Raw genomic sequence first — 19383 nt, forward strand, 5'->3', positions numbered from 1 at the left:
AAACACTGGAATGTGCTATAAGTTCAGTGCAGAGTATAGTGACTGTAGTTTACCAGACAGGCAGAAAGCTCTATTGTAATGTGTGAGTAGTAACTATATGCCATGGTAGAAGATGAAAGCTGTGGGCAGGTAGACAATAACAGATTATATATGTGTGTGTGTGTGTGTGTGTGTGTGTGTGTGTGTGTGTGTGTGTGTGTCTAGTGTCCATATTTGTGTCTCCAAAACACTGCCATCTGTTGGCAGCGAGTGAAACTACGGGTGAAATTTAATAGGATGAGAGATTCAGTAAGTGAGAGATTTGGTAAGAAATCTCCAGTTTTTTAAAAGCAGCAATCATGTACACTGTAAAATCAAACTGATTTTGCAGTGTAAATGATTACCAAATCTCTCACTTTCTGAATCTCTAATCCTATTACATTTCTCCCTATATCATTTAACATTTTCTCTCTCACACATGCACAAACACAAGGTAGTAGACTAGCTTGCAAAGCATTTGTTTCATGCAGGCTTACTTGTGCAGAATATATTTATTCATTGATAAAAGGGAATTAATAAGTTTAACAGTCAGAAAGAGTTCAAAATAATTTTAGCCTCTTTTTTCACTGCACATAACTGCTTCATCACTTTCTTGGGGTACTGGAGGCTGTTCCATGCAGTTTTTTGGTGGCCTTGTGATTTAAAAGCCATAGCAGTGTGATGCTGTGTATGGGGAGTGTGTGCCAATCAGATCCCACAACCACAAACACTGCAGCTCCATGCTAACCATGATACATGCTCCTTGTCTCTCTCCTCTTTGTACGGAATCAGAATCACAAGTGTAGCAATAGGTGCTGTATATGTGTGAGGCTCCCAAATATAATGGGTGCAAAAGAAAGATATATACAGTGCTTCCGTTTGAATTGAAGATGGACACTACCACATTTAAAAGTTTACGTACATTTATTAAACAATATAACAGACATATATACAGCAATAAATAAAGTAAAATTAGAGAATTCTCTAAAATATAAATATAAAAATATATAAAAAATGTATCACATTTATATTTTTTAATAACTTTTTTTTAAGTTTACGTACATTTATTAAACAATATAACAGACATATATAATAAAGTAAAATTTGAGAATTCTTTAAAAAAAGTTATTCAAAAAATGTAAAATATATATGTGAATATTTTTAACAATATTTTTTAATAATTTTTTTATTATTATTATTATTTTTTTTTTTTTTGAGAATTGTCTAATTTTACTTTATCTATTATATATGTCTATTATAATGTTTAACAAATGTACGGAAACTTTTAAATATGGTAGTGTCCATCTTTCGGTCAAACCCAAGCGCTGTATATATCTTTCTTTTTTTGTCTCCTCTTTGTAACCCATGTCTGTCTTCTCCTCCAGTTTAGATTGTAAGCTCTCAGGAGCAGAGCTCTCTTCCCTCGTGTTTTTTCCTTCCATCACTTAAGGTGAGTACACACCAGATGATATTTTAGACAATATGCATGATAACGCTGATCGTTAACTATACTTTCGTGCATATTGTCTAGTGTGTATGCACTATATCATTAATGATCTGCACTCCAGCAGGTCGTTAGCAATGTCTTCCATCATCTGTTTGTACATGTAGGACATCGGAGGATATCTTTAGTGCCCCCGCCATCGCTTGTCATGCCCAGCACTCTTGTCTGGTCCAGTGCAATTGAGGTCACTGGGTACACATATCAACATTCTATATGAGTACCCAGCTGCTCTCATTCATCTCCTTCCCACTGAGGGTTTTGCAATCCTGCTGCAGCAGTGTTTATAAACGTTGTCTATCTTCTGGAATGTTCTGTACTGCATGTCTTTCCTTTTTTTGGTAAGAATTATAGAGGTATCTATCAAAGCTTGGAAAGTGATTAAGTAAAAAACAATCAGCTCCTGTCATTTTTATAAGCACAGCCTATAACATGTCAGCGCTCTATCTCCTTCCAAGCTTTGCTAAATACTCCCCTTAGTACCAAACCCGCTCCTTCTGGTTTACTACATTTTCCACAATAGTTGTTAATTTACTGACATTTTAAATATATTATAAACTTTAAAATCTTGCACAATTTCTATTTTTAATGCATTGAAGCAGATGAATAAGTGATCTTGCTGAAGTATGGGGTTATCAATGTTTTAGTGAACAGAAACACATGGAGGTACAATTTAAACTTATTCATTTACAACAAACAATCCACAAGGTAAGTGTCAGGTGAGATAAATCTAACATCTCAACTGTGTGTTCTAGACAGAATGATAAATGTATGTGTTCCACATATGTACGCACTATGTTATTGGGATTATGTGTATGCCCTCACATTTTCATTTGCATAACAGTAAGAAAAAGGCCATGTTTTTAATACATACACACACACAAGGCCACACTAGTATCAACTCAGCTTTCTGTTATGCCCAAATAGATTTCTTAAACTTCAAATCAAATCCTGGTTTCAATTAATAAATTCATCCTTGGACCAGTGGCATCAAATGGAAGTCATTCTCTCTGCAAATGAATGTATGTGAACACTAGCTATTAGGACTCCATCAATAATTAATGCAGCTACGGATGGAGTAGGCCCGGGGGAGTCTGTGGGCCTTTACATTATTGATAAACCTGAAACTGACCCACTGAAAGGACCGTAAAACCATACTCTTTTTTGAATGCCTCTCTATTATACTGCCTGTGTCATCTTTGTTTGCAGTGCTACCCACATCAGTGTAGTGTGAAACATTGTACACGCCTGCACTGCAATATCAGCCACATCTGTCGGGGGGCTGATGACTGTGCAGCACTAGACACCTTGGCCTTATAGGTAGTGTACACATCATAACTGAGTTATGAAAGGAGCCTGGAAGTCTCATATTCATATCCCTGTACAATATGGGTAACCTGGGAACAAATACTTGAGAGGTAGGCTATGCGCAATCTACTTGTGGGTCTTTTCCTCTCTCGCAGGCGGCGCAGGTGAATAGACCCTGGCACTGGCTCACACCATGTTCCTGTGATTTTTGTACTGCAAAAATCTACACCCTATTTTCCTGGTGATTTGTCAGAGTTCCCAATGTAGGACTCCTGAGATGTATTGGGGAGTATGGGCACCCCGAGTGTACCACACTTCTTGCACCTATTATAAATTTACCACTGTGTGAAAAAGTTTAAAATGAGAAACAAAAGTCTGTATAACCATGACATGCCTAACTGAGGGTACACACGGTAACATATGCCCTATTTTTCTATTCAATTTTGCTTATTCAAGCAAAATTTTATAGAAATCTAATCGAAAAATAGTCTAGGCAGGCAAGACTATCCAGATTCAGACACAGATCCAGACACAGTTAGAATAGAGGTCAAATAGAAAGTAAATCTCACCGTGTGACTATAACACAGATCCAGACCCAGACCCATACCCAGATCTAATAATGGTCTAATAGAAAATAAATCTCACCGTGTGTATGCATCTTTAGAGACAAAATGTAAGCTAACACCCTGAAATGGTTACTGTTATACAAGGTATCAGTGAGCAGAAGCAAAATACAATTCTTGTAGAGACTTCCACATAAACTCATCTCGATTTTCCAGCCCAATCTTTGTACAGCTACTCTGAAGTTATTACTAAACACCTTGCTCACAAATCTGCCATACAGCAGCTACTGTAGCTCAGTGATTTGGCTGTGTAACTCTGATTACACAGAATACCCATTTTCCACTTTGGCTCAAAACATTTTCCAACTAGCCGAAAAGATCAGCTTTTCGTCTGAGAAGATGATGGCTTGAATGATCATTGGTGTGTCGGTGTGAGCCCAACATAACTTCCATTGTCAAAAAGGCCCAACAGTGGCTGCTCTTTCTGAGGCAACTAAAAAAATTCAATATTCAAGAGCTGCTGCAACTCTTTTCACTGCTATCGTGGAGTCCGTTCTATGTTCCTCTATTACAATCTGGTATGAAGGGGCCAATGAATCTGACAAACGAAGACTGCAAAGAGTGGTGAGGACAGCAGAAACCTTCCCTGTAAGGGAACAATACTTAAGTAGGGTCAAGAAGCGAGCTGGGAAGATCGTGGCGGACAAACTCCACCCTGGCCATAACTTGTTTGATATTCTCCCATCAGGTAGACGCTTCAGGTTCATTCCTGCCAAGTCATCAAGAACCGCAAAACGCTTCTTCCCGACAGCTATTCAGCTATTGAACAATGTACTCTAAGATACTGCTAATCTAAACACCTAACTGCTCTATCTAACCTTGCAAATCCTAACATGTGAATTGTCATTTGTATGCGCAACTGATGCAATGTATGTATGTCCTGTTATCCCTCTTGTACCATGCTTGAAGCTGCACTGTATCCACAAAAAATTTCTAGTATACGAGAGTATACATGGCCAATAAAGTGATTCTGATTCTGATTAAAGAATTCAGTTTGTTTCAATTTCAATGATGGAACAATTGTATGTACATAGGGCCTTATTTTGGTTCACTCTTTCTGACAAAATCCTTCTTAGATGGACAAAACCATGTGCACTGCAGGGGGGCAGATGTAAAATGTGCAGAGGGAATTAGATTTGGGTGAGTTATTTTGTTTCTGTGAAGGGAAAATACTGACTGCTTTATTTTTACACTGCAATATAGATCTCACTTTGAAGTAAAACCCCACCCAAATCTAATTATATCTGCACAAGTTACATCTGCCCCACCTGCAGTGCACATGGTTTTGTCCATCTAAGAAGGATTTTGTCAGAAAGAATGAACTAAAATAAACCCCATAATCCAGAATAAGAAAATCAGTGTTTCACAAAAAAAAGCAATGCACACAAGCAGCAGCTTCTAGGGGCTGCACTAGCTGCAGCCCCTAGAAGCCGGCTGGGGCTGTCCTATTGGAAGCACTCTACAGTATCTCTATTACTCGCAGCCTGGACTATCAATCCCAGGAGAAGGGCTGGGGCAGCCTCACCTTTGTGTGATTAGCAGATAGTTAGTGGGTGGGCCAGATGCACTAAACGTCAAAAGTGATAACATGGAGAGTGGTAAATAATCAACCAATTGCAACATGGCAGGTAGGAGCTGATTGGCTGGCTGTTTATCACTCTCCATTTTATCACTTTTGAATCTTAAGGTGTGTACGCACTTGTACAATTTAGACAATATTACAATTCAGACTATCTGCATACAATTTAGACTATATAGTGCAGATCTGCACTATATAGTCTATGCAGCCAAGATTTTCTGGCTGAGATACGGAAGCGCGCATCAGGATCGCATCGGGATCGCAAGGATTAAAACCTGTGTGATCTGCATGCAATCCAGATGAGATTTTGACTATATAGTCAAAATCTCATGCACATTGTACAAGTGTGTACACACCATTAGTGCATCTGACCAAATGTCACTCACTGCAAGTGAAGCCAGTTCAGCACGGACTCCAATTGGCTCACGAGGGGTGGCAGATTTTAATGGGGGTCTGCAGCCCATAGGCAAAGTCCACCAATAGCTTCCAGGAATATTTGCATCTATTATACAACACTTTCAGCTATTTTTTACCATTACAGAAACATCTAGAACCTACAACATACTGTTCAAAAGATTAGAATGTACCTTTTGTTTTAAAGGCAAAGTTGCACAGTTTGCACACGTAGGGCCGTACATCTGTGTGGGTGCGGATATGTTTCTTCAGCATGCTAGGTTTCTTACAGCGTATACCACATTCTTCACATATATACTTTCCACGACCTCGTCCTCGAACATAAACATAGTCTTCATTGGATTTAAAACTGTTGGTGACAAAATTACAAATGATTCAGCATTCATGTTCAACCCTCTTAAATAAAAAACAAACTCAGCTGCATTTCTAAAAGCAAATCCACAGCCACAGTGCCCATGCTTAGAGGATTTTTAGAAGGAAGCACTGAGCAGGCCATAGGCTATCACGATAGTGTGATGGCGCAGTGTTTAGAACCATCTTTGTTTCTGCGTTCTTTGTACATGATTAATATATCACTAGTTATATAATATGTATATCATTTTTGTGAACTGTAAAATAAATGAAAAGTCCTTCGTCTATATATGCCTTTTTGCCTGCCAATTCAGGTAAGTATACACTAACCGATTAGACACTCAGGGGTAGATTTATTAAGCTCAGTGAAGTGATAAAGTGTCTAGTTTTTAGCACCGGCCAATCAGCTCTTACCTGTCATTTTTTAAACCAAGCCTGTTACTTCACAGGTAGGAGCTGATTGGCCGGTGATAAAAACCAGACAGTTTATCACTTCACCGAGCTTAATAAATCTACCCCTCAGTATGTAGGTCCTCACACCACAGTTGGCTGTGGGAATTTGAATTTTCCCGCCCAGCTGTGATGTCAGTCCCTGCAGAAAGTTTACTGTGTCCAGTGGACCTCCTGTACACAGAGCCAGGTGCACTCATATATCTGCAGATATATCAGGCATCAGCTGTGCTGCTGGTGATTTTTACACTGTAATATAGAAGTTAAATTTTAATAATATCACTTAAACCAGGGGAATCTAGGAACACTGCTCAGGATCCTTCTTTTCCCCATTACATTGTGTACTAAAAAGCAACCAGTAGCCCCTGCGTAACTACGGTTACTGCTATCATTTAATGCAGGCACCTACTCTCACATGAGAGGCCTCAACCTGCAAACTCACCATCAGAGTGACAAGTGTGACTGTGGGCACCTCATTACACGCCAACACGATATTTAAACACAATCTACTGATGTATAGATTACCATGTGTAATCTGAGTAAAAGAGTGCCCCCCCCCAAAAAGAGAGAGTCTTTTCTTCTGTTTTCTCAGCAAGCAATAATTGTCACAACTGTTGTGCATGCAGAATTTTTTTAAATACATGCCAACCACAGGGGGCCCCTCGATAGAGGGTGGCCAAGGGGTACTGACCCCCTGTGCCCCCATTAAATCCGGCCCTGCCACAAAGTAATAACTGCTGCTTGATCAAAGCTATACATGGTGTGGTTAGTGGCCCAGGCCATCTTTGTAAATCACTGTGGGGTGCCCATTCTACTAACTAAATTCAAATGGAATGTATTGATATCTCTATCACTGTTAACAACACCATCATCTCCCCTGTTCCCCAACTCCGCTGCCTGGGAGTCACTCTTGACTCCTCCCTCTCCTTTGCACCCCACATCCAAGCCCTGGCCCATTCTTGCCGGTTCCAGTTACGCAACATTGCTCGCATCAGGCCCTTTCTCTCACAGAGTGCAACTAAGCTGATCATCCACTCATTAGTCATCTCACGGCTTGACTACTGTAATGCTCTTCTCACTGGCCTCGCTCAATCCCAACTAGCTCCTCTCCAATCTGTCCTCAATGCTGCAGCCAGGCTTATCTTCCTCTCCCGCCGCTCTAACTCTGCTACTCCCCTTCAACAAAATCTGCACTGGCTTCCATTCCCCTACAGAATCCTCTTCAAACACCTCACACTCACATACAGGGCCATCTCTAATTCCATTGCTCCATATATCTCTAACCTTATCTCCATTCATACACCCTCCCGCCCTCTACGGTCAGCTGACGACTGTCGTCTCTCCTCCACCCTGATCACTGCTTCCCATGCTAGAGTACAGGACTTTGCCCGTGCTGCACCCCTTCAGTGGAACGCACTCCCTCGCTCCATTAGACTCTCCCCGACCTTGCAAAGCTTCAAACGGGCACTGAAAACTCACCTATTCATCAAAGCGTACCCTTCCACTGCATAAACCAGCTGGTTCTCCGACCCCTTGCCTGTTTACATCCTGCTATCTAACCACCACCCCCTCGCTTGCACCTCTTGTAATCTGTCTGTCTCCCCTTCCTACTAGATTGTAAGCTCCTCCGAGTAGGGCCCTCTTCCCTCCTGTTGTCAAAGCCCACTTATCTTCACATTTCACTCACAGCTCTCCTTTACTCCAACACTCAGTGACCATCTTCATACTCATCTCCATCATTGCCCTCAAGCCTCTAGTTGTATGTTGATTGGGTCCTCACTACTTACATTTAAGCTGTAATGTGTATTGAACTGTGGTGCTCTTTATTTGTACTGTATTTTTGTTATTTATTCAATGTTATGCCAAGTTTTGTCTCCCTGTATTGTTCCTTTGTACGGCGCCGCGAAACACTTGTGGCGCCTTATAAATAAAATTATAATAATAATAATAATAATTGATTATATCATTTGTAGATTGTTGTGTGAAGTTTATATTGTTCTTCTATAGTAGACATTTTCAACCAGTGTGCCCCGGCACACAGACTGCGGGTCACGGCGACTCACCAGCAGAGTTTCGCTTTGACATGGGGGTCGGGCGGCTCAGCCTTATACTCGGTGTTGTGTGTATGTGTGTGCGCACGGCACCGAGTGCGCATGCAGCACTGTCCTATGGAGGTGCCCCCGGAACGTGCCTGTGCGTAGCAGGCGCTGGGAACATTAGATCATCCTATGTGTTGCAGGCACCAGGCGCGTGCCGGCGCATGCGCAGAAGGCCTCCAGTGGGGACTGGGGATTCCTGTCAGAGCCGTCTTACAAGTGCGCAATATTTTTGGAATACTTGAGGGGGCAGGCGAGTGCTTGTAATAACAAAGGAGGGGCATTTGTGTGTGTCATTTGTAAGGGGGAGCCGATGCTTGGAATATCTAAGGAGGGGCAGGTATGTGGAATAACTAGGGGGGGGGGGGGCAGGTGTGTGGAATTACAATGGAGACATGTGTATCTTATATCTCTTATATTTGATTAAAAACTGTTGGTGTGCCTTGGCAATTTTAAAGTCTTGTCCGGTATGCCGCGACCTGAAAAAGGTTGAAAATCACTGTTCTATAGGTTAATAACGAATTTCCCAATTTTGATCCGTGTGCTAGATTCGGTAGCAAAAAATCTAAATACAACGAGCGTCATCTCTCCCCTAAGTAAATAAGTGGTGGTTAGGTGCTTTTTAAACTTACATAAATGCAAAATATATCTTATTTTAAATGCAGTTAAGTAGAGCAGTCCATGAAGGCTAGTGTACAGTATGTCCAGTTTAATGCTTCTCTCGTCTGTTTAGGATAGGGACTGGGATAATGTTTTGATATGGACATAATTATACGAATTTACAAGTAATACACAAGTTCAACTAACACTAACAATCAATGCAGGCAGTATATCTGTTTTCTTCACACTTGTAAAAGGAAGTGATATATCAAGGGATAATAACTGTGAGAACATAGCTGCTTTTTCTCTAGACAACTGCATAGTCCCAGATGGAGCCATAACTTGTAGTCAGCAGACACCATTGAAGTGATTTGCAATATGTGTTAGGAAAGTATCACTGCTTATTCAAAAGGTTTATCAAGATCATTTCAACACTTATTTGCTCCTCAACACTGGTTCAAAACAGAAGCATTATGTTTGTAAATTTCCTTTGCAATTATGTGTTAGTCATATATGGTGCGGGTATACAATGGTATAAACGCTCTGCTACTATCTACAAACTCTATATGATCAAAGAAAACTCTGTTGGATACATTCAAGCGAACGAGTGGCACAATAGTTAGCACTGCTACTTTATTGATTTGATTTCAACCACGGCTTTATCTGCATAGAATTCACCCAGTTTCTGTGGGTTTTCCCAGAGTATGCCAGTTTTCACCCACAATCCAAAAACATATCGGTAGGCTAACTGGATTTTGACAAAAATGATTCCTGGTATATTTGTGTACCTGCTTTTTTGTTGGAAATTGAAACTATAAGCTCAAATGTCCACAGTTAATGACAAATAAACCTAGAAGGTGTGCAGGGGCTCACAGAGCTGCTGGCCATGCCCCCAAAGCGGTGATACTGGGGCTTGGCCTCGCGGGAGTACTGTGAGCATAGGCTACGCCCCCTGGTCGCTAGGCCATGCTACCAATTTAGGGCATGCGCCGCATGTTTCTTAAATTGGGAGGTATGGTTTTAACTTAAGTTTCATCTGAATCTACCTCCCTTCAGTTTCAGTGCATGTCCTCGTGTTCTAATACTTCTCTTCCTTTGAAGAAGGTTACCCTCATGGACCTTGTTAAAAATCTTGAAACATTTGAACGTTTCTGTCATGTCCCCCCTTTCCCTTCTCTGCTTCAAACTGTACATAGCATATGCGATTATTATATATACAGCAGCCGGCGGAGGGGGGCAAATTGGGGTGGCGAATGTTAATGCATCCCCCTTTAGGGAGCGAGAGCGACACCGTCCGGGAGAGAGAATATCATTGAGAGAATGACATCATCAAGGAGAATAACGGAGAGAGAGAGTGATGGCCTCAGGGAAAGAGTGTCGGGAAGAGAGTGACAGCATCGGGGAGAGAGAATATCATTGAGAGAATGACATTGTCATGGAGAATGACGGAGAGAGAGTGACAGCCTCAGGGAGAGAGAGTGTCAGGAAGAGAGTGACAGCATCAGGGAGAAAGAGAGCGTCAAGGAGAGAGAGAGTGTTAGGGAGAGAGAGTGACAGCCTCAGGGAGATAGAGTGTCAGGAAGAGAGTGACAGCATCAGGGAGAGAGAGTGTTAGGGAGAGAGTGACAGCCTCAGAGAGAGAGAGAGAGAGAGTGTCTGGAAGAGTGAATGAGATAAAGGAGCGAAAGAGAGTCTGAGGGTGAGGGACGAGCACTGACCTGACCCTGCAGAGATACATGTGGCGTGTGCTGGAACATTTTTTAATTTCCCACTTAAAATATTGTAATGACCTGTATGGTTTACTAAATGTGATGTTATTTCTGATATACATTATGGCCAGTATCCAATTAGCTGCATTAATTTACCGCAGCTAATGGATCAGCTGGAGGCTATGCAATTAGTGCAGATAAGTAGCATTTATTGGGAGCAATTATCAATTTTGCGCAATAAACAACCGCGGGAGATCTGGTTTATCGTAATAATGCATGGGTCTGGGAACTTATCCCGGTTCCCATGTATTACTGGCTGAAAACAGGTCATTTATAGCACGATAAAAACAGGCTATAATTGTAAAGTCGGATAATACTAATTGGGTTATTTTAGCAAGTTTTTACTGCATGCATATGGATACCGGCCTATGTGTCACTTAACGTCCAAGCACACTAACTACTATTAAATATTGGGTTGGGATGAGGTTCTATTGTTCTCATAAAGTTTTTTATTTCTCCACACATAACACTTCTCATGTTTGACAAAAAAAAGTCAACCACGTAATATTCTTTGGGCCAACCAAGAAGTCTTTGAGAAACGTGAGACAAGCAGCAATGTATATTTCGGAGAGCTCTGATTTCCTCTTGCTATCACATAAAAACGCCGCTCCTTGTCAGTGTTTTAATTTTATACACAGACAATGGAAAAAAAAAAGTTTTTTTGGGTGACTATAGAGAATTGTAGACGTTGGAATTGTTGGTAGAAGATTAACAATGGTGTTTTCTTTATTTGCACAAACTGGGGCTAATTCTGAACTAGGAGTAAAGCAATAAAGGCAAGTAACTCTAATCCTGGACAAATCATGTTGCAATGCAAGGGGTCAAATATATGTATATTTCTGCATGCATGTAGCGTGCATCTTTACTTGTACACTGTCATTTTGATTTGAGCTAGGATACCATTTTATATCTGCCCCACCTGCAGCATACCCAGGTGCAAAGTTACAGATGTGTCCACAAAGCCCCCCTGTTCTAGTCACGGCATTCCATAGTGTGACTTCAAGTGACTTTTTCCATTAAAATGCATCTTTTCGATGTTAGTAGGATGCACAAGCAGCTTATGCCCAACAGTAACGGCATTGCATCTGATCTGTCAGCTCTCCCACACTAGGCATCTCCTGCTGTGTGGCAAGATCATGTATGAAGACACATCTGTAGTTGCTCTGTTTGGCTTTGCCCATACACGCCTGTGCATTTCTAGAGGCCAAAGTTCTTCTTTAAAAAATGTTTTTCCAGGCTCATAAGCAGTTGTTTTCCCTAAGAATCCTTACAATGGCTTTTGAGCAGGGTACAGTATCAGTGCATTGCTCTGATTGAACTCATTATTCATTCCTTTGCCAAATGCATGGACAGACACTATTTTATTTCATCCAGCTTTTCTTAAACAGCGACTCACATACATTAAATGCTAGCTCTGTACACTGTATTCAATAAAGAAATAGTATGCTGACTTGAAAGCACACCAGCCATATTAACAACCACGAAGGGGAGAATTTACTAAAATGGGAGTTCTATTTCACATAGGATGTTTCTATGGTCAACCAATCAGATACTGGGCCAGATGTATTAAGCTTGAAAAGTGAGAGTGATAAACCACCAATCAATCAGCTCCTACCTGTCATTTCTCAAACACAGCTTTTGACATGGAAGTGAGGAGCTGATTGGCTGGTGGTTTATCCCCCTCCATTTTATCACTTTTCAAGGCTTATTGCATCTCGCCCACTATCTATTATCTTCTAGAAGGTGCTAAATAAATAAGCAGCAAATTCTGATAAGTTGCCTATAGCAACATCCCATGTGAAATAGAACTCCCATCTTAGTAAATTTCCCTCATTGTGTGCATGGAGAAAATGCCAAATTTACCCACATGCTTAGTTGTACGAATCTCTATGACGAATCTCTATGACGAATCTCTATGACGAATCTCTATGACGCATTTCCCCAGGGACAGATTGAAATCGAAAACCAGCCTGGGAAATTTCTGGAAGCAGCCCCCATGGAGCCTGTTACTGGGTGGGGCCTGTTGAAGGGCAGGATCTCTCCTCATACGGCTTAATTCTGAGTTGGACACAGTAGCAGATGTCCTTTTCCTGCAGGTGTGTTTGCAACTTTAGGAAAACTCCAATTCAAAGCCTTTCCATGGTGTCATGGGCAGATTGGGAATTTAAAGTTGCTCTGGAAAAATTTCCAAAAGAGTGGCCCCTTACATGCCCACATCTCTAGCCTACAACCCTCTAACCTCTCCTGGCCACAGGTGAACCCATGGGCGCGTCAGCTGCCCGCCCGTTTCCCACGCACAGGGCACTTGCAGATCTGAGTCACCACAGAGGTGAGCACTGGAGAAATCATTCGATGGTCACAGAGGCTGCGAATGGATGATTATGCAATTCATCCATTTGCAGCCATGCAGGGAATCGCGTGCAAGGGGAGGGCGGCCGTCCCTAAGGGGCGGTGTTTAGTCCACACAAAACACTGCGAAATTCCCAGCGTTGCTTGTGGACCAGAATAATGTCAATTTGAATACACTCAGAACAAATGTACCTGTCATATTAAAATTGTCACAAGATGATATTAATATTTGTTAAGGTAGTATATTATAAAATAGTATTGAACATGTCCTTTTACAATGAACCAACCCTTTAAGAAAAGTATTGTCACAGTAATTTTGAATCATATGATGATGACTTCTCTTAATAAAACATAATTTCCTACTGTGGTACAGATATTCCAATATTTCCGATGTAGATAAATATAACTGCATATCCAACAGGCCCTTTTGCTTACAATAAAGAAATGATTGTTATCTTACCCTCCTTCAAATATTTTAATCCGTATTGGTTCTGTTTGTTTAGCTGAAACATCTTTCTCTCCATGACTTTCTCCCTTTGTCCTCTCTTTGCTGTTTCCTGCAGTCTTCTTTTCAAGTTTGCTGCTAACCAGGAGGGACGGTTCAGGTTTCATCTAAGTCATAAAAATAAATAACAGGAAAGTTGTTGCATGTTCTCTAAAATAATTACTCTCATCTACTTTAACTCCCTCCTGATTCAGGGCTGGATTCAGAGTTGATCACAAAAGCGACATTTTTCTCAAATAGGCAAAACCATGCTTCACTGCAGGGGGGTAGATTTATGCAGGGGGTGCATAGAGTTAGATTTGGGTGGGGTGTGTTCAAACTGCAAAGAAACAAAATAACTCACCCAAATCGAACTCGCTCTGCGCATGTAACATTTGCCCCACCTATAGTGCACATGATTTTATCCATTTGAGAAAGATTTTGCTTTTGCGATAAGCTCTGAAATAGGCCCCCAGTGCCATATAGGAGTGCTCACTAGGGTTACCACCCGTCCGGGATTACTCCGGACAGTCCGGTAATTAAGACCGGCGTCCGGAGTCTGGGCGGGTGGCTTTCCCGGACTATACATAGTCCGGGAATAACCCGCCCGCCGCCGCCGCCGCCCCCTCGTCTCCCCGCTCCCCTGCTCCCGTCCCCTCACGTCTCCCCCGCTGTGTATGCGGGAGAGACGTGCTGCTGCGGTGCTGCATATGCTGCTGGACCGCTAGCCAATGGCCGCTCGCGGTCCAGCAGCCACCAGTTGATTGGCTGCTGGACCGCGAACGGCCATTGGCTAGCGGTCCAGCAGCGGGAGTTAGAAATGTTAAAATCATACAGCACAGCAGCACGTCTCTCCCGCGAATACAGCGGGGGAGACGTGAGGGGACGGGCAGGCAGGCACAGGCACACTGACAAGCCTGTCTGCCTCCCGCAGGCGGGGGAGGGGGTTTCTATCCCCCTTGGCAACGAGCACACTGGCACAGATCAATCCCCCTCGGCAACGAGCACACTGGCACAGATCAATCCCCCTCGGCAACGAGCACACTGGCACAGATCAATCCCCCTCGGCAACGAGCACAGAGGCACAGATCAATCCCCCTCGGCAACGAGCACACTGGCACAGATCAATCCCCCTCGGCAACGAGCACACTGGCACAGATCAATCCCCCTCGGCAACGAGCACACTGGCACAGATCAATTCCCCTCGGCAACGAGCACAGAGGCACAGATCTATCCCCCTCGGCAACGAGCACAGAGGCACAGATCAATCCCCCTCGGCAACGAGCACAGAGGCACAGATCAATCCCCCTCGGCAACGAGCACACTGGCACAGATCAATCCCCCTCGGCAACGAGCACACTGGCACAGATCTATCCCCCTCGGCAACGAGCAGAGGCACAGATCTATCCCCCTCGGCAACGAGCACAGAGGCACAGATCTATCCCCCTCGGCAACGAGCAAATTCAGTCCACCTTGGCATCGGCATGAAGCCCCTGGCATTGAGCATATAGGTAAGTGGCACTTATGTGTCAAATGTGTATGGTGTGTTATACAGTATGTCATGGGCATTGCTTAGTGTTATATAGTATGTAATGGGCATTGCAGTGTTATATAGTATGTAATGGGCATTGCGGTGTTATATAGTATGACATGGGCATTGCGGTGCTATATAGTATGTCAAGGGCATTGCGTAGTGTTATATAGTATGTAATGGGCATTGCGGTGTTATATAGTATGTCATGGGCATTACGGTGTGTTATATAGTATGTAATGGGCATTGCAGTGTTATATAGTATGTAATGGGCATTACGGTGTGTTATATAGTATGTAATGGGCATTACGGTGTGTTATATAGTATGTCATGGGCATCATGTGTGGGCTTATGAGTAATCGGAATTACAAAGTTCATTAAAACGTGCAATGGGCATTACGGTGTGTGGCATAAAATGTAATGGCCATTATGGCATGTGGTATACTATATAATGGGTGTGCGGTGTGTCAGCATTATGACAAAAATTTTGCTGCGCGCCTTCGGCGCGCACTGTCCATGTTTTCCATCCTGTGCAAACATTTGGTTGAGTCCTGGCATAATGTGTAATGGCCATTGCAGTACATGGAATAATACATCGTGATTGGCATCACGATGTGTGGCATAACTTGTAATGGCCATTATGGCATGTGGTATACTATATAATGGGTGTGCGGTGTGTCGGCATTATGTCAAAAATTTTGATGCGCGCCTTCGGCGCGCACTGTCCATGTTGTCCATCCTTTGCAAAAAAATTGTTGAGTCCTGGCATAATGTGTAATGGCCATTGCAGTACATGGCATAACACGTAATTGGCATCACGATGTGTGGCATAACTTGTAATGGCCATTATGGCATGTGGTATACTATATAATGGGTTTGCGGTGTGTCGGGATTATGTCAAAAATTTGACGCGCGCCTTCGGCGCGCACTGTCCATGTTGTCCATCCTGTGCAAAAATTCTGTTGAGTCCTGGCATAATGTGTAATGGCCATTGCGGTATATGGCATAACACGGAATTAGCATCACGATGTGTGGCATAACTTGTAATGGCCATTAATGTATGTGATATAACATGTAACTGGAATTATGGTATGCAAAATCAAGAATGAAATGGAAGCAAAGGTTTAAAAAAAAATCAACATAAGGCGGGTCTGGGGGCGGGTCTGGGGGTGGGGCTGGGATGGGTCAGTGGGTGTGTCAAGGGGCGGGCCAATGTCCAGGAATCTCTCAACAAAAAGGTGGTAACCCTAGTGCTCACTGAGCCTATAATATTTGCTGATCTGGATCAGTGTTAAGCAGCACATGTGGTCACTGGCATTCAAGGCAGATGTCCTAGTTGAGCTATGCAGCATAGCCTCACATTACGTGACATAAGCTTTTTTAATGGGAATGTAACATTTTTTATGCAAAACAACAACTTGAAACAAATAACCAATTTCTTATTTTCTTTAGGCAACTGAGTACAGATTAAGAAAAAAAATAACCATAACTCACTGTTTATACAAAAAGAATCTGTTAATACAAGTATTATATTCGGAAGTTTTTACCTATAATACATTATAATATATTGATAATATATTTAAATAATATTTATAAAATAACATGAATGATCATTAATGATCTCCATGGATGTATATATATATATATATATATATATATATATAGCCAGATACGTGGCGCAGCACTCGACGGACTGCATATATATATATTCTGCTGTGTAAGAACCTAGATGAGATTACTGCCTATCTGTTATAAAGTAGAATCCCAAACTACACAACATGGCTGTCCAATTTATTACTGATCCACTACATTTCATTGTGATTAATGGCTATAACCCTGTATACTTTCTTTCTGTTAAAAAAAACCATGTCCATCTTGCAAGCAGAGACACCATAGGCAGAATCATTGGCTGCACATCAGTACCACCATTGGAGATCCAACCAACCATATGCTGTCTCAGAAGAAGGGTATTAATCTAAGGCCTGCAGAGTAAGCATTTACAGCGGCTGACTGAGCAGTGAATAAATGCTCCATGTATTCACAAATGTTTTGCATTCAGTTCCACATATGCGCAACCAGAAAGAATTGCTCCACTGCATACTTGCCTACCCTCCCAGGAATGGCCTGGAGTCCCTTGCTAAACCCATTTTTACAGAGCACAAGTGGGCGGTCCACAGGGGTTGATGACTCGATATATGTTCTGAATTCTATCATCATAGCCCAGTAGCGCACGCAGGGGAGGTTTCTGAGTACCCAGAAACCCCCCTTGGAGTCTATGGGCCCCAGGCTGAAAGTCTCCTCTTTCCATGGGTACAAGAATTTTAAAAATCGGCCCATGGGAACTGGAGATATCTGACTTCAAATCAGTGGTCCCCATCCAAGCCTGTTAATTGCTCTTCCCACTCAGATATTTAAGGTTCTGTCTGACTAGAGTTTTTCTAAAGGTATATTCCAAAAGCTGGGGCTCTCCCCCTTTTATGGACACTAGTAGCTTGTCTCTACTGTTCCCAGAACCAGAGATATCAGCCTTCCAGCAGCTGGTTACTGTTCCAGCTCCGCACACCTGGTATGTAGTTTTATATCCTCGTTGGCAGATTGCTCTGCCTCCTGAACTCTGATCCCCTAGTCCCCAATACCATTTGGTAGGTGGGATTCTCTAGTTTTTAATTCCATTAAAATCTAAAAAAATCAATTTCCGGGAACTGGAGATATCTGCAGTCAAGCAAGCTGTCCTCCCACCAGAAAATTATGAATAATGAGCCCACTCCACTATACACCCCTTCTCTGCGTATTAAACATTCTCTACCACCCTGGAAGTTATGTATCAGAGCCCCTTCATTCAGCCCAATGCCCCCTTCTCCCACCTCATCTCCCACCATCTGTGCAGTAAAGGGGTAATTAGTGGAAATTACTGATCCAGGCCCTACATGCTGATCGGTTGATATAATACCCCCTACCACCCGCGGGACATCAAAGCTTCCCACACCCCTACTGCTGGAGGATCGGTAGGGGCCCCAATACATTGCTATGTCCAGGGGTATGATTGCTATGCCCAGGGGTATTATTATTATTTATATACATTTGGTCTATCTATAATGCTTTAAATGACCCGGCATATACTGGGTCTCCTAAGTGTACATCTCCGTGCTTTGCTCCGCCCCTCTGGAAACCCCCTTCTGAAAATCCTGCGTTTTCCCCTGATAGCCCGGCCCCTGCTATACATTACCTGTAATATTTCCACTGTATAGCAGGGGCATGGACACAAGCAACATAATGTAGGTGCCGGTCACCTATTCTGAGACCAGCCCATTCCATGCCCTCTATGTGCATTATGACCACCCACACAGTTGGAATGTCTGCCCCCCTGCTCCACTGCTTGTGACATTCACACTGCATGCACCGCTGAATCAGCCAATTGTAAGGTCACTGGGAAATCCCTGCATAATTATAATGATGACTTGAATCATTAAGCTTAAAGGTGGCCATACATATGCAGATTTATCTTCAGATCTGGCTGGTGTGAACAAAAACATGGTTATGGATGAGAGCAAATGACAGTTAACCATTTTCTTAAAAAAGGTTGGAAAACTGACAAACTATCACTCATCCATAACCATGTTTTTGTTCCAACCAGTCAGATCTGAAGATAAATCGGTACTTATGTAGTATCTGGGCGCCTGATTTTTTTATTGTATGCCTTAACTTAAGGCATACAATCAGATGCGATGGACCCAATTTTTTTAGAAAAATCGGGTCAATCGCATCGCATGCAACCAAATCGCATGCGATGCGATGCCATGGACGCGATTTTTACATTGGATTCAATGTTAAATGGTCCCTGAGACCCGATTTTACATTGAGTCCAATGTTAAATGCTCCCCAGACCCCATTTTTTACTGTATACCCACCCTGTTCATACCCCCACTATCCAAATGGGCATGGAGTTGATTTTATATAGCGTGGCGAGCGCAGCGAGCCACCGAGCCCGAAGCGTGGCGATCGCAGCGAGCCCCACGAGGGGACGCAGAATACATTTTAATTAATTTGCGTCCCCTCGTAATCCGCGTCCCCTGTAAAAATCGCGTTGATCACATCGCATGCGATTTTGTTGCATGCGATGCGATCGACCCGATTTTTCTGACCCGATCAAAAAATCGGGCGCCCAGATAATACATAAGTACCGATAAATCTTACTAGTGTAACCTGTGGTTCTCTTGGAATTATGAAACTACCAGCCCCAAGCACACCACGCTAACTGGCACATGATGGGGTACATTTACTAAAACTACTCTAAAGTAAAAGGCGTGAAT

The 19383-nt window shown here is 42.6% G+C and overlaps 1 protein-coding gene across 5 annotated transcripts in view; it reads right to left on the bottom strand.

The window, feature by feature from the left end:
* The window catches only part of HIVEP2 (HIVEP zinc finger 2), a 197020-nt gene that overhangs the window by 7128 nt on the left and 170509 nt on the right, over positions 1-19383 (bottom strand). For all 5 annotated transcript variants that reach the window (XM_083176539.1, XM_083176540.1, XM_083176541.1 and 2 more), the window contains 2 exons: positions 13519-13670; positions 5617-5792 (listed from right to left, as the gene is read on the bottom strand). In XM_083176539.1, coding sequence (XP_083032665.1) covers positions 5617-5792; positions 13519-13670 — 328 coding nt within the window. The remainder of the gene's footprint in view (positions 1-5616; positions 5793-13518; positions 13671-19383) is intronic.

Source organism: Crinia signifera, chromosome 3 (genome assembly GCF_055691185.1).
Source record: "Crinia signifera chromosome 3, ASM5569118v1, whole genome shotgun sequence".
In the NCBI taxonomy this organism is placed as follows: Eukaryota; Metazoa; Chordata; class Amphibia; order Anura; family Myobatrachidae; genus Crinia; species Crinia signifera.